Raw genomic sequence first — 17,239 nt, 5'->3', positions numbered from 1 at the left:
AATAGCAAACAGGTTGCATGCTTCTGCCCAAAGCTGTTTAGTTGTAAGAAGGAGAAAAAAGAAGAAAAACTTCTCGCTGAATACATATGGTTACAATACATAAATAAAAGATTCACTGAATTACTTCATCAAAAGGGGGGGCAAATTTTTCTTCTCATCAATTTTGTTTTTCTTTCTCTGGGAGATAAAAAAATAACCAATGCTTATTTGATAATAAAAAAGCCAAAAGCAACATCACAACATATACTTTTATGAAGTCCTCATTACATGTAAAACATTTTATTTTCAAACAAAAACTAACGTTATTTGCTGTACTTACTGCATCTAGCTAAAACATATCAAACGCAGTAAATACTTCCTGATTAATAAACAGATTTATTATGTATAATATTTCAGATACTTTTACATGATCTCAGAGTGTCTTTGATACTCTCAGATACTCTCCAAAATAGCAAAGACCACAGGAGAGAGACGGCAGAAAACCAACACCTATTTGAGGAAGAGCCCATGAATAAACCCTGTACAAGTACTGTTATGCTTCACAAGAACTTGATTAGGGCATATGTATGATAAAGATAAAAATTAAAAACATAATTCTAACATATTTTCACTCCTGCACAGAATATACGTCTTTGTACTTTAAGCAAGACAACCACCTAAATAAGATTTACCTACCAATAAAACTAGGATCATTCAATTAATATACAAAAAAAGGGATGATGAATGTACTGTTATTTACCTACTTCCCCTACTGGATTCAAAGTACTCTTTCTTATTAGCTAAGTCATTATAAATACAGGGACACAGTTACAGTACATCTCTAGATTGCTCAGAGTAGGATTATTTTAGCAACTCATTCCGAAATAATTCCATTATATTCCAAAAAACTGACATGGTAATAATTTCATTAGATACAAATAAACTGGAGTCCGTACAGGAAAAACAGTGCTGATAAGGGAAGTGACCTGGATTCTGTTCTAAGTTTATCTCCAACAAGCAAGTCATTTAACCACAAGGGCACTCATCTATGTAATGATATTCTAAGTGATCTTTGCTCTTCCAACATTGTCAATACTCAAAAGAGTATTTTATTTCAAGCATTTGAGAAGGTTTGTTGGTTAGTTTTAGGTACCGTCAGCTGAACACCAGTCTCATGTATATTCATTAGGGGCAAACCAAGTACCCAAATGGTCTGGGAGACAACGGTAGGATGGTAAGTACTAGGAGAATGAAACTGAATGGAAGTGGAGCCTCAGCTACTACTGTCTATATTTTATGTCCATGAACATGGAGATAAACAATGTGCTCAGAGGGAAACTGGCACTTTGCAAGCTTACATACATTCCCAGAAATTTAGGTAAGTGGCCTCCAAACCAGTGTCCTACCCTTTCACTTGCCATTTTCTTTTTCTGGTTTTTAAATTTCATATATTTCACACCTGAAAGTCATGGGCACTTGGTCATAAAGCTGGAGGTGGTCTTTAAGGAAAGATGGGAGAGAGGGGGAGGGGGAGGGAGAGAGACAGAGAAGAAAGAAAGAGAGAGAGAGAGAGAGAGAGAGAGAGAGAGAGAGAGAGAGAGAGAGAGAGAGAGAGGAATATACCCTAAACCAATTATCAAGAATTGAAAGCAAGGCAGAGTGCACTCTGGGAGGGTGACCGAAGAGCTGTGGCTAAATGGGAAAGATGACGAGTAGATAGTGAGGAACAGTCCAATGCTCAGTCCAGAGGTGGGGGAAGAGACAGGACAAAAAAAGTCAGCCCTAGGGGGCAGGTGGCCTTCGGACTGGAGCCCACCATCCTCCCAGAATGCAGGCATTTTGAATAAACCTGCTTTTCTTTCCAAAAAAAAGAAGTCAGGCATAACTACTGAGATGCACCAAAGATGACATCATGATGTAAAGACTATTGTGATATGAGACTGTTTTTAAGTTGTAAGACCCCCTTTTAATGCTGTTTTCTCCCCAAACCCTACCTCCAGGCACTTATACTTAGAGTGTCCTTTGAGCCAATGTCCCTGTGCGCACCGATTCCCTGGTGCCAACACTAACAGCTCTCGGGCCTTCCTGGAGCCACAGCACCACGGTCAGGGGCTATCTCTGCGGAACGGGGAACTAAAGAACAAACCCCCAGAAAGCCAGGATGTGTCCTCTCTCTTCAGTGCTCTGTTTTCAGTGGAGATAGAACTTCCCCCAAAAACATAAAGATAGAGACTATGTTTTAAAATTAGCAAGTGGAGAATGATTTAATATAGAAGGACAATTCTGAACAAAGTCTGGTATGGTATGATTTAGACTACTTATGTGCTCATATCTGAAAGTATGGCGCACATATCTTCAAAAGAACAGAGCTAGTCCCTAAGGACCTACCCTTTCACTGAGGGTTATTCATTCTTGCCAGTACGATATCCAAGTGTTTATAAGCTTTCTGAAGAGCCAAGTACAAATTAGCTGATAATCTAAAAGGTATGATTGATCATACGCCAAATCAACTTGCTTCATTGTACAATCTGTGTGTGTGTGCACGTGTGTGGGATAAGGGGAAGGAAGGTGGGATATGTTATAAAAACATGAACTTAATAGAATATATCCAACAATTGGGCTGAGCAGCTTTCCTGGATAGAAGTCTGCAGTCACTCAGGCTGCATTTACAAACAGAGTAAGCAGTCAAGCTAACTGCCACCTCAAACCCAAGTCCAAGAAAATTTCCAGTAGGAACAACGGGGATGAGAATTATCCTATTGACATACCTACTAAATATCAACAACATAATAAATCCTATTGTACACCCAGTTTTACCTCATGTATAGGAAATTTTATTGCAGAGAAATAAAAATGACTTGCCCAAAGTCATAAAGCTATAAGCCTCTCTGGTTTCAAAGACCAAGTTGACAGCTTCATTAAAACCTACATAACTACGTGGACAACTATCAGATCTGTGAAAATAAAAAAGCAGCTTATGGAAAAAATATTGAGAATTCTATTTACCTGGCTTTTTTCTCTACCTAAATCCCATAACAGAGGAGTCAGCATGTGGCCTGGTCAAGAAGACCCTCAATTACTGCTTCCCGTTCCAGACACAGGTAAGACTAGTGTGTGAGCTAAAGAGGAACCTGGGTCTACTAATGGGGGCTGGGAGAACCTAGACTTTTTTTTATGATTCCAGAACAATGAGATGAAAATAAAGGTCCAGTCCTCAAAAGCCGGACAGCTATGCTGGAACATTCCTCGTAGTCAAATCTTAGGTCAGCAGTTCTTAAACTTTTTGATTTCAGGACCTCTTTAAACTCTTATAAATTACTGTGGGACTCCAAAGAGCTTTTGTTTCTGTGGGCTATAACCTACCAATATTTATCATACTAGAAATTAAAACTGAGAAAAATTTAAATATGTATTAATCTATTTTAAAATAAAATAATAAATATATTACATTAACACAAATAACATGCTTTTATGAAAAGTAACTACATATATTTCTTAAAGTGTGGAAAAGATTGGCTGTGTGTTACATATTTTGCATATTTGCTTAATGCCTGTCTTCATAGATGACAGCTGGATTCCCATAACTGCTTCTACAGTCAATCTGTTGTGATATGATATTTCAGTTGCAGTTTATGAAGAAAATTTAGCTTCATACAAATATGTAGTTGAAAAAGGGAGGAGTATGTTAAGAGTTTTTTCTGTTAATTGTGAATATTATTCTTTGATGCTACATCAAAATTCAATATGTGGTTGCTTCTCAGAGTTACCTGCAATATGGAATTTGAAATCCTATCAATGGACTTTTCTGTTACATTAAATATTCTGTTACAATAAAATTCACTAGTCTAAAAACAAAACAACAACAAAAAAAGAACCAGTAACTGGTTTGTCTTGAACTTTGAATGGATCTTTTATCCACGCTTGATTTTTTAACATCATGCATTAGACATCTGGAAAATGCATAGATCTTCCAAATACTGACATACTTCACATATTATTTTTAAATTGTGTGCATTAATACCACCAACAATCTTATCAGAAAACTCTCAACCTAATAATTGAAGTATTGGGAAGCTGTCAAGTTCATAGTGGCCGATACAAGTTTTCAAAAACTCTCATTTTTTTTCTTGAAATCTTAAAATGTTATCACTGGTAATAAATACTGTCAATTATTTTTCTTGAAGTGATGAGCTCACTGCGTTCATTTTTGAGGAAATTTCTGCCAAATACCCAAATCTGAACGCCCAAAGTTTATCAATAGTTCTTTCAAGTAAAACTAATGCTCCATGGGAAAAGCAGCTACTCCTGTGTTTTCTTGAGACAGCCACTGTACTTTATTTAGCATGCTGCACAAGTGTTTTGCGAGTACTTCCCATTCCATCACACTGAATACTGAAAAGGCACATAGTCAAGACTTAATAAAATAATAAGTGCTGCTTTATCAAAGATATTCATACATAAAACTGGCTTTTTAAAAAACTACTGTTAAAAAAAGAGACAACAGGCCCAAAACGGAGTCACTTGTGCTAAACCCATGTCATCAAAAGGAGACTTAATACCTAACCTAATAGCGGTTACAGCCTTTCCCTGGAAAATAATCTTAATCGGTCAATCTGGAATTTCCTGGTCAGCACGTGTGAGGTAATCTTCCTGAGAGACCCCTCGCCCTTCTCCAAGGAAAGGTGACCTTGTCTGAAGTAATCCACTGTTTGCCAGAAACTTCTTCCCCTACCCCACACACACCCTCTCTCCCTACAAAGCCTTCCATTTTGTATAGCTCCTTGGAGCTCCTCTCTGTAATGCTGCTCGACTCGTGAATTGTTGAATAAAGCCAATTTGATCTTTAAATTTACTCAGCTGAATTCTGTTTTTTAACACTACGAATGTGTGACGGTGATGCACACGGTGACTACTAGCACAGTTTGGTGCCCCTTGATTCGGATAAAGGACTAGCAGTTTAACCCCGTTTCTTCTGATTCAGTAACCACACAGTGAGAGGTAAATAATAGCTCAGTACTGTTACGAAGGGAATTTTGACCTGTGGACACTGAAATGTCTGAGGAACCCCCCCACCCACCCACCCAGGGCTCCACAAATCACTCTTTGAGAACTGCTGCCTTAGGATTAGAAGATAAACAGCCTCTCATACCTTCCCCACACTCCATCCACCTCCAACTTTCTCCCAGAATTCTCTGGGACCTTGCTTAGTGTTTAAGGAAACAGTAGTTCTTCTTTCATTATCTTGTTTTCAAAGAGTAGGAAATGAGTGAACAAGCCAGCCTGTTGACAATCTGCAAGTATCATACGAGTGAGAAGAATAACAAATATTATTAAAACCTAACTGAATGTTTTATAGCTCTAGGACTGTGTTATATTTTCAAAAACAGTTCAAGTAATTAAGTCTAATAATACGTAATTACACTCTACTTCCCTGAGTAGGTCTCAGTCAGATGCACCTGTCCTTCAGGGCGCTCAACCTCAACTGGGCCCAGGTTCCAGAGCCCTTGATAACACTCACCTGAGATTCCTTCTGGCACTCAGTCCCCTGATAAGGCACAGCATGGGCTTCAGACCCTGAAAATGCCCTTTCAGCCACGGTTCTGTATATACTTGGGCAGGAGACCACAAAACACCAGGAGTTACTGAAGATGAACAGCCTACCTCTGCCCAGGGCAATCTTTTCCAAAAGCGCCCACAATCACCACCGCCACCCAAGTCTCTGAGGGCTGAGAGCTGTATTTTAATAAGTACCTTGGAGGTGGTTCATATGTTTGGGAAATGCTGCATAAGGTTGTTAAGAGGGTTGCCCAGGGTGCTCTCTCAGGGAAAACTGATGTGTTAGTTTGTTCAACATAATCTGACTCTGTCCAAAGAATTTAGGTGTGGGCCGGCCGAGTGGTGCGTTGGTTAAAAGCTGGCTTGTGGTGCCAACTCTAAGCAGCAGGGACCCGGTTCGGATCCCACATATGCAGGCCAGTGACAGTGTCCTCTACAGCTAAGATGGTGAACAACAGCTCGACCTGGAGCTGGGCTGCCATGAGTTGCCAGCGACGGCGTAGGCTGCAGCCCCTGTGGCAGTGGGCTGCCATAAGCTACCGTGTGTAGCCGGCAGCCAGTGTGAACTGCCAAGAGCCACTGTGAGTGGCCGTCCAGAGGCCGGCGACCTATCTGCCTCACCCAGGAAGAACGCAATGATAATGCTAACATGGTCCAGTGAAGCAACGTCCTCCACAACTAGACTGAAGAACAAAAGGAAAGCAACTTGTCTGTTCCCCTTCCCCCGATTTCTCAGCGCTGTTACCCTCCCCCAATTCCCCAATAAAATCTTTAATAAATAAATAAATAAATAAACAAACAAACAAATAAATAAAATAAACCACACTGTGCCAAAAGAAAAAAAAAAAAAGAATTTAGGTGTGTCCCTGACTGGAATCTGACTGAAGTTATCGTTTAGTGCCTTGGGAAGTGTGCGTTAAGTGAGTGCTTTACTCCATCCCATTAGTAAACCTATTGGCTATTACTTTTTTTTTTCTACACTATAACTTTCTAGATTTTTAAAAATTGTTTTACTATCAATAATAAAGTTTGTGTTGTATATCACCTGTCCCGCTCTTTTACCCCATTTACCTATGAACTAATCATTGCCTGTTTTCTATTCATCTATTATCATGAAACTCACATCCTGGATTCAGCCTATCAGCATCCCTCCGGGAAACCCCCTTTCTTGGCTCCTTAGTGGAAGCCAATTTCACTCAGCCATCTGCACGTTCTTTTCGCACACAGTACCGTGTCCTGATACTGTGTGCATTCCATTTCCCTCCCCATTCACCGAAATTGAAAGCCTTGAGACGCTGAGTTCTGCAACCCAAGCCTTCCTCACAAAAGCCTCTATTCACTTCTTCCTGTCTGCGCTCATTCAACCCCTTTCCTCCAGGTGATGCCAAGTCTTAGACTGACATCTTTCTTAGTTTTTAAGCAAGTTTTCATAGCTTCCTTGGAATAGTGCAGCATGGTGGATAAAAGCATGGACTTCAAAATCCAAAGTAGAACTGGTCTGAATTCTGGCCCAGCTATAAAACCTCGGGTAAGTCACCTGAGTTTTCTGTCCTTCAGTTTCTTCATCAGTAAAAATGTGGATAATGCCTAGTTACTAGGATTATTTAGCACCCGGCATATGAGTGTTCAGTAAACAGTAGTAACTATACATAGTTCTGAACAAACAGTAGTCACTACAATTCCGACAAATAAAAGCACAGCTACAGTCACATGTGCAAATCCTAGTACACTTTCCCATACTCTCAAATGCTGCACGTGGTCATCAATGCAGGTGAAGTACAGAGGTAGAATGGAAAGCACCTTTCCATATCTCAGATATCTGAATAGCCCAATGACATGACTCAGCATACTATGAAGCATTATAATCATCCCAATGTTTTCAGATTTTCCACATAGTAATGATTGCTTTTAGTGAGTTATGAAGGACTGGACAGTTATAAATTTTTGTACCTAAACTTCCCTCCTATAATGTGAGGATAATAATAACAACAGGCAACATTATTTAGAGGGTTTACTACATGTCAGGAACTATTTTCTAAGTGTTTCACAAACATTAACTCATTTAATCTCTCAACATCTGTATGAGGTAGACACGACTGCTGTCTCCATTCTATAGATAAGGGAGGTGAAGCACAGGTGGCTGAGGGCTTAACCTTGTCCACAGTATACGGTCTCTCTTTGTCTTGGTTTGTGAGGTCAATGAACAACAAAATCTGGTGCTTTTCTAATTCCAATACTGAAGCAGACAGAGAAGAGCAGAGACGTGAGAATGAGGGTAAGAAAAGACAGAAAGAAACTGAATCCAGCTGTCTCTAAGACTGGAATACTCCTAGACTTCCCAGTTATAATAGCCAATAAATTTCCTTTTTTACAGCCAGTTTGAGTTGGGTTTCTGTTCCTTACAACTAAAAGATTCTTACTGAGACCTGTTCTTAAATTTTACTTAAGTAGAAGTATAAAGAGTCTTGAAAAGCTCTAAACTTCAATCTGTCCATATAAATATAACTGTATATTTAGAACAACAGTATTTAAGGTAAGTTTAAAAATCAAATGCAGTTTCTCAAATTTTGAAGCCATACACATTCGTTAGGCAGGCCAAACACAGCCACAGTCAGCTTGAATTACTAGGGTACCAGGTCGTGCGCTCTACTCCACCTCCTGGTCCTCCTTCAGTGGCTTCATCATGGAAGCAGTATATTCTCCATTCACACGTATAATCACACATCAAGGTCAACACCGAGCCTGCCAAGTGTAATGCATGTGAATTTCCTTTTATGAAGAAGTTAGGTGAAAATACAATAGAGCACATACGTATTCTGAGGCACTAAAATATGGGAGAGAGGTCTTCAATGTAGAACAAATAATCAGTTTGTAATACGGAGGAAAGGCTTTGTTTTATGGTATGTTGAGAAATACAGAGTGAACATGTTTCCAGTTAAGTAGTTAATTCATGACCTCCAAGGGTCATGATTTATGCACATAATTCATTATTTTTTAGGAAACCTTGTAAGGGAAATAAAACCTTACATTCCTTTATCTCTTCCCCACACCCCCCCTTGAAAAAATACAACCAATCAAACTGTGAATTACCACCCTGGGGAACTCTGTATTAATTAACCTCCATGTGACCACAGTGACTGCTCTGTTCCTGTTAGCTTTGGCATGGGGGCTAAAGATCTGGACTGGAATGGTATCAAAAGGGCTGGTTTCTACAGCTCTCAGATTCCAAGAAGAAAATATAATCTTAGCCCGAAGAAAATATAATCTTTAAGTTAGCTAACTCTCAATGAGTCCTGCTAATAACTAGATAATGCAAAATGGATTTTCTTTTCAAATTCACCATTCAGCAAACATTCATTGAGTGCCTCGTCTGAGAATACAAAAATGAATAAAATATAGAACCTGACCCCTCAGGAAGCTCACATTTTAGCTGTGAAGACAGAAGCGTTCCAAATAAAGTATAATATAATTTAGTAAATGCTAAAATATAGCTATCACACAGATAGGGACAGTTGATTTTTCAACAAAGGGACCAACCAGTCAGTGGTGAGGAGGTTAAGTACCTTACAACAGTCTACATGACAAATGACGAGGAACCTACAGTTGCATAATTCACGTGTTAGCTATGGGATAAAATTGAACTTCAGGAAGCCTTCACTCATAATACTTAGAAAGAAGACAGGTCAGAAGCCTAGGTCTGCTAAGGTTAACTTCCCCTCATGATCACTATTTGGCTGGGGAATGGGGGTGCATGCGGGCATAAACTAACCCTCATCCCTCTGAGGGCACCAAGGGGAGCTTCTGGCACTGGCATGGCACGGGGTGGCATCCTCTATAGCTGGGCAGCTTCTTAGGAAACCAGGGTGCTGGGGAGTCCTTACCTGCATCTGAGAACATGCTGCTGCCTCCAGCTTAGTACAGCTAAATACTGAGTCCTATAGTTGTGCCATTAGCTTCTTTCTTGCAGTCATGTCCCCATCCCTTCTGACATTTGGTTTGCACACACTTACATAATTATTCTGAAGTTGAGATGATCCTCATAACTCTCTGCCCCAAACTACTGTACTCCTGCCAAGTTCACATGCAGAGGGCAAGTCTGATGTGGTGCCTTGACCTGAGGTCTGGCTCTGGTTTAAGGGCATAAAAGGAGGCCCTGTGTTAATACATCTGATGTACAGCTAATGTAAGTTTTGCATATTATCAATCTCTGTACCTGTTAACTGGACTGTTGGATCATTTTTCTGACCCTGCTATCCCATCCTTTAAACACGTCAACATTTTTCATGATAGATAGGTGCATCTCCTAAACACTCTAAGCCTTTTCAATCTTTTGCAGTCTCCCTGAGTTCAATGACATAAGAATACCTTACAAATTGTTTAGTTCACTGTTCTATGCATACCTTATCTGTCGGGATGTCACTCTGGTAAGAGTCTAATTAACAGTGTGCAAAGAAATTAAATGAAATATTGCATATATAAAAGAAAAGTTTAACAGGAAAAAGAATAATCAGAAATATACAGACTTTCTGGAAATTAAAAATAATTATCAAAATAAAATATTACATGGGTGGACTGAAAAAATATTAGGAATTGGGCTAATAATCAAAACTAGTGCTATAGAAGAAAGGTTCAAGAAATCTCCCATAACATCAAGCAAAAAGACTAAGAGAAAGAAAGCACGAGACAAAAATTAAGAGGCATATACAGAATAGATCCAGCAAGTTTCACATAAGTCTACTAAAATTCCAGTTGCAGACTGAATTAGAGAAAAGAAGCTTAAAACAAATGAAGAAGTATAATTAAAGAAATAATAGAAGAAAATACCCCTGAACTAGAGAGACATGATTGTTCACATTTAAAGAACTAGCAAGTACTCCATCAAGGCAAATGACAATAGTTGTGACAACTAACATTAAGTACTTCCTACCTGAGATAAACTGTTCTAAATATTAACTCATATAATCCTAATAATTATTGTGTTTATCCCACTATACACGTGAGGAAACTGAGACAGAGAGGTTAGGAAACTTGTCTGAGGCAAAGGCAGCTATTATACAGTAGAGCTAGAATTTGAAACCAGGTGTATGACTCCAGAACCCATGCTCACATTTAGATATATTCAGAATTCTAAGAATGGAGAAAAAATTCTAAAAATTTCAAAAAGAGAAGAAAAAGAAATACAACTTAAAATGAAAGAAGAATCAGGCTGCCATACTACCACCACACCACGATGCCATAAGATATTAAAGAAATAACCTCATTTAAAGTCCTAAGGAAAGATGATTTTAAAATGAGAATTCTATACTCAGCCAAACAACCAAATTATGATGGAAAAATACTTCCACGCCGGCTGAGTGGCTCAGTTGTTAAGAGCTTGCTCAAGAGTGCGAGCTCTGAGCAACAGGATCGTTGGTTTGATTCCTGACCCGAGCTGAGCTGCCGCTGAGCTGCCAACAGGTGGCAGGATGGCTCAGCTAAAAAAAAAATATATATATATATATACTTTCACAAAGACTCAACTTTTACCAGCTATGTCTTTCATATGGAAAAGTTACATGAAAAGGTAATACAGAAAGACAATAAGGAAAACAGAAATGATAATACCTAAGACAAAAGAAACAGTAGTAGCTGACTATGTTCTAGAATGAGTAAAGAAAGAAAGAAAAGTGGAGAATCCCTGAACTTTGATTCCTGTGATAGCCTTTTTCAAATAGCAAAAGTTTGGAGACAAAGCATTGGAGTTCCTCTTTGGAGAAACGTCTACTCAGGTATTCTGCCCATGTTTTTTTGGTGTTAAGTTGTATGGGTTCCTTATATTTTTTGGATATTAACCCCTTATTGGATGTAACATTGATGATTCTCCCACTCAGTAGGTTGCCTATTCGTTTTGTTGATGGGTATTTATCCAAAGAAATCCAAAACACTAATTTGAAAAGATATATACACCTCTATATTCATTGAAGTGTTATTTACAATAGCCAAGATATGGAAGCAACCTAAGTGTTCCTCAAGAAACAATTAGATAAAGAAGATATGGTACATATATACTATGAAATATTACTCAAACAAAACAGAATGAAATCTTCACCATTTGCAACAACATGGATGGACCTAGAAGGTATTATGCTAAGTGAAAAACGTCACACATAGAAAGACAAATACCATATGATTTCACTTAGATGTGGAACCTAAAAAAACGAAATAAATGAACAGACAAAGCAGAAACAGACTCACAGACACAGAGAACAAACTGATGATTGCCAGATGTGAGGGGATTGGGGAACTGGGTGAAAAAAGTGAAGGGATTAAGAAGTACACATTGGGCCGGCTGAGTGGCACATTGGTTAAGAGCTGGATTGGGATGCCAGAGGGCCCCGGTTCGGGTCCCACATATGAGGGCCAGTGACACTGCCCTCCACAGCTAAGATGCTGAACAACAGCTCTACCAGGAGCTGAGCTGCCATGAGTCGCCAGCGATGGTGTAGGCTGCAGCCCCTGCTGCAGTGGGTTGCCATGGACTACCGCGTATAGCCAGCAGCCAGCATTGGCGGCCAGCAGGCGCCGTGAGCCGCTGTCCAGAAGCCGGCGACTGATCTGCCTCGTCGGGAAGAGTGCAGTGATGGTGCCAACTTGGGCCAGTGAAGCAACGTCCTCCACAACTAGACTGAAGAACAAAAGGATAGCAACTTGTCTGTTCCCATCCCCCAATTCCCCAATTAAAAATATCTTAAAAAAAAAAGAAGTACACATTGGGTAGGCTGGCCAGGTGGCTCAGTTGGTTAGAGCGCGAGCTCTGAGCAACAGGTTCGCCGGTTCGATTCCCACATGGGCCAGTGAGCTGCGCCTGAATTGAGCTGCCACTGAGCTGCCAACAGGCGGCCAGATGGTACAGCTGGTGAGAGAGCATGCTTTTAACAATAAGGCTGCCAGAACAAGGCTGCCTGTTCGACTCCCGTATGGGAAGGTGGGTTTGCGCTCCCCCTCCAACTAAGCTTGTACATGACACCTTGAACTGAGAGTCCGCAAGCTGCCAATGGGCAGCCAGATGGCTCAGTCCATTAGAACATGTGCTCTTAACAAGAAGGTTGCCAGTTCGATTCCTGCAGGAGATGGTAGGCTGAGCCCCCCACCCCCACCCCCAGCAACTACATTGAAAGCGGCGACAGGACTTGGAGCTGAGTTGCGCCCTCCACCCAACTAAGACTGAAGTACAACAACTTGACTTAGAGCTGATGGGTCCTGGAAAAACACAATGTTCCCTTCCCCAATTCCCCAATAAATCTTTAAAAAAAAAAAAAAAAAGAAGTACACACTGGCAGTTACAAAACAGTCATGGGATATAAAGAACAGCACAGGGAATACAGTCAATAATATTGTAATAACTAACTATGTATGGTGCCAGGTGGGTACCAGACTTATCTGGGGGATCACTTTGTAACTTATCTAAATGGCTAATCACTATGCTGTACACCTGAAACTAACATAATATTGATTGTCAACTGTAATTAAAAGATTAGCAAGATTATTTTAATAGTAAACATAAAATAATCTCCCATTAATCCTCAATGACTGAGTTGAGTTTATCAAACACTAGGTTAAAGCAGTTAATATGGCAGAAGGCAATGATGACATTTGGTTTGCACAATTGTTTTTGGTTTAGACATAGGTAAGATGATCCCTTTGAATGTTTGTGGTTTCAATTAATTAGCTTCATATTTGGTTATATCTATAACACACTGCTTTTACCATACTAAAGGAAAGAAGGAAAAGATGTGATCTTACGATAAAGAAAATGTTGATTCTATGTATTTGGATCAGAGAGGAAGAGAGAAGCTGCATGACAGTGGGAATAAAACTACTTTATACTCCACTGGTAAAAAGCAGGGTAGAAATAAATATTAGAGAATATAATCTCATTTTAATTCAAGCTGCTTCTGAATCATAACCATTAAAATAAGCCATGTTTCCATAAACATTATTTTCTTCATCACCACCATCATCATCGTAGCTCTGAACACACAAAAATTAAAGAACTGCAGCCTAGAATAATTTCCATGAGATAGGGAGTTTTTAATGGATTGCCCTCAACTTTGAGTTCCTTCTTCCTCTGTGGGTCTTATAACATTGACTTATTTACCTTTAGGTGTGATGCACTGTTTTCTTTTTGAGTTTGGCATGTCTCACTTAGAAATTCCTTCCAAACCTGCCATCTTTTGGACCTGTCACTAGCTCTTTCCATGTACCTGCCTGTCACTGTGTAAGTTATAGTCCAGACTCTGTCATTATTAGCCAGGGAAATTGGGACAAGCCACCGGCCCTCATCACACTCGCATTTCCTGAACTCATAATATGACAAGATTCAGCTTTTCCCTAAGAGCCCCTTCAAGCTTATTTTTCTTTCCACGTTAACAGTTTATCATTTCACCACTTTATATAGCTGAGGAAGGGAAAAGATTTTCACAGAAACTAAAATGGAAAATTTTTTAAAACATTGTTTTATCTATACATGTATTTTAAATCATTTTCCTCTTATTCTTAAGGAATGCAGTAACTTCAACAAACACAGTAATATCAAACTCTGAATCAGAGGAATTGGCAAAAGTTCAGATTATGAGGTAAATGGCTGAATAACGGATGAAAAATTAGACAAATTTGGGCTTGCCGAGTGGCGCGTTGGTTAGGAGTTGGCTTGGGACGCCAGCTCTGAGCAGCAGGGCCCGTTTGGATCCCACATGAGGGCCAGTGACACTGCGCCCTCTACAGCTAAGATGCTGAACAACAGCCCAACCTGGAGCTGGGCTGCCGTGGTTGCCGGCGACGGCATAGGCTGCAGTGGGGCGGGCCGGCAGTTGGTGTGAGCTTTCGTGAGCTGCCATGAGCAACCGTCCAATGGCCGGCAAGTGACTGCCTCACCCGGGAAGAGCGTAATGATAATACCAACATGGGCCAGTGAAGCGACGTCCTCCACAACTAGACTGAAGAACAAAAGGACAGCAACTTGTCTGTTCCCCTTCCCCGATTCCCCAACTCTGTTCCCTCCCCCAACCCCCCTATAAAATCTTTAAAAAGAATTTTTACATTCATCTTGTCACATGATCTGGTTAATTTCCAAAATTTCTGGTTTGGGGAGTGAAAAGATGTTCTTTGAGGTGCTGCTACACTGTAGAGGCAGAAAGAACAATTCCTCATTCTGTTCTATAGGCACAGAGGTGCACAACTCCCTTCATAACGCAGCATTTGGATGGCAAGATAAAGAGACTCCAGATATAATTTAGGGCCAAGACAGGGGCAAAATGCTGGAGCACAGTGACTTGGCTCTTGCTTTAAATCCATTTTCCCCAGACAAAGCACCTCCTTGTTATTTGATTACGAAAACCATGATCTGCACAATTCTGAGAATGATACAGGTTTCGAATTGAAAAGGTATACTATACACTTGTAAACAAATTTACTTCTATACATTCTTAGTTTAATTGCCACTACAAAAGAAAGATGAATGTGATGATTTGGTTATTTTATATGCCACAGTTAACGGAATAGATGATGCAAAGCAAATCATTTCTAGGTCAAAATGTCCTTCATTAATAAATGAATGTATTCTTGTACTATTTGTATTCAGAAGGCCAAAACTTTAAAAAAGACATTTAAATTGTCCTCTCCAACACTTATTTCTTGTCATATTGATAACAGCCATTCTAATAGGTGTTTACATGTCTTGGGTACCCTATATAATGCTACAATGAACATAAGGGTACATATATCTTTACGAATAAATGTTTCCAAATTTTTCGGGTAGATACGCAGAAGAGGGATTGCTGGGTCATACTGTAACTATTCTTAATTTTTTTGAGGAACCTCCATACTGTTTTCCACAGTGACTGTACCAGTTTACATTCCCCGCAGCAGTGTATGAGTAAAGTGTGTTTCCCTGAGTTCTGTGAGCCATTCTAGGAAATTATTGAACTTCAGGAGGGGGTCATGTGAACCCTTGATCTACAGCCAGTCAGAAGTACCCAGACTTGCAGCTGACATCTGAAGTGGGAGGCAGTCTTGTGGGACTGAGCCCTTAGCCTGTGGGGTTTGCACTAACTCCACTGTCAGAGTTGATTTAAGTGGCAGGACACCCACTTGATGCACGCAGGGAAGTGGGAAATCCCTTGGTGTGGAAGACCCACACATTTGGTATCAGAAGTGTTATGAGGAAAGGAACAGTCTTCCTTCAGAGAGGTGCAATACTATAGTCACAGAGCTAGGATTTGAAGCCAAGCAATCCAGTTGTAAAACCTATACTCTTCTAAATAATAACAAAATATTTGAGTAAAATGAAAACCATCTCATCGTTTTAGATTCATAACATACATGTATGCTTACTAATAAAGAGTTGGAGGAAAAACAAAAATTGCCACATGAATTCCTACTTGTGTCTGCTTCAGCGCCCGTTCCACTCGGCGTGTGCTTCCTCGCTCAAGTTTTGTCCGGAGGATCAAGGCTGATGTCTGAATGGCCCAGAACTTTGGTTGTGAAAGCAAACACTGATGGAAGAGAAAATAAAATTAAATAAAAGCCACATAAAGAAGGGAGAAGCTGGATGGTCACACATAAATAGAACAAAACTAATTCTTCCAAAAATATCAGGATACAGCTGAAGGTAGATTTGAAAATCTCAGTGAAAAATAATAAAACGTGCTTTCAAAGATTCCTATGAAAACTATGGTCACTTGAGTAGAGTAATTACTTAACCTAGTTGACTGATTCTACTGAATAAGTTTTTAAAGAATGAATCAGAACCTTTCCAGATAATCAAAACAGTAAGCAGAATATATCACACCATAGACAAATACTAAATCTTTTTATCTCCCAGATTACAATATATGTGAGAACAGAAACCACAGAAAAATAAAGGCCATTTTTCTCAAATTTGAAGTAAATTTTTTAAAATCACCCAAATTCACAAATAAAAACAATTAAAAATCTGATACCTATTCACTTAAAAAATCCTAATTCACAGATGCAAATGCAATTTAAACTTTAACCCTCCGTCGGGTGCAACTGATCTCACGGATTATTTTGAATTTCTGTTGATTTTTATACTGAATTTATGTCATAAATATATATTGTTTTTACTTTGTGGCAAATTAAAATTTCATTCTGAAAAAATAATAAGTGTGCTTACATGTTGTTTTCATTCATTTTCAATTTAAATAAATAAATGTCATACACACATCTAGTAGATGCATTTGTGCCCGAACTCATAACTTTTGCATTGTGCCCAACAGAGGGTTAAGTACATAAAATGACCCCAAAATTAAGTATTTGTTCACTTAAAAGTTAAAGCCCTAAGGTCTTTTTTTTTCTATTTATATTACAGAAAACCATTTTAAAATGCATGCAAATGCTTTCTGGCCTCGGTTAGGGTAAGGAATCTCCAATTTTAGTTAAAATGCTTTCCTAGAGGGGCATCTTAAGAAAGACTGACCATGGGCTGGCCAAGTGGCGTGTTGGTTAAGAGGGGTGCCAGCTCTGAGCAGCAGGGTCCCGGTTCGGATCCCACAGTAGGGCTAGTAACACTGCGCTCTCTACAGGTAAGATGGTGAACAACAGCTTGACCTGGAGCTGGGCTGCCGTTGGTTACCGGCAACGGCGTAGGCTGCAGTGAGGCTGGCTGGCAGCTGAAATGAGCTTTTGTGAGCTGCTATGAGCCGCA

The 17,239-nt window shown here is 39.6% G+C and overlaps 1 protein-coding gene across 3 annotated transcripts in view; it reads right to left on the bottom strand.

The window, feature by feature from the left end:
* TTC27 (tetratricopeptide repeat domain 27) overlaps positions 1 to 17,239 on the bottom strand; it is a 163,072-nt gene that overhangs the window by 78,660 nt on the left and 67,173 nt on the right. For all 3 annotated transcript variants that reach the window (XM_019653796.1, XM_019653797.1, XM_019653798.1), the window contains one exon: positions 15,954 to 16,067. In XM_019653796.1, coding sequence (XP_019509341.1) covers positions 15,954 to 16,067 — 114 coding nt within the window. The remainder of the gene's footprint in view (positions 1 to 15,953; positions 16,068 to 17,239) is intronic.

The sequence above is a fragment of the Hipposideros armiger genome, unplaced genomic scaffold (assembly GCF_001890085.2).
Source record: "Hipposideros armiger isolate ML-2016 unplaced genomic scaffold, ASM189008v1 scaffold_207, whole genome shotgun sequence".
Lineage (NCBI taxonomy): Eukaryota > Metazoa > Chordata > Mammalia > Chiroptera > Hipposideridae > Hipposideros > Hipposideros armiger.
The sequence above is the reverse complement of the archived record's forward strand: the minus strand, read 5'-3'. Positions and strand labels throughout refer to the sequence as shown.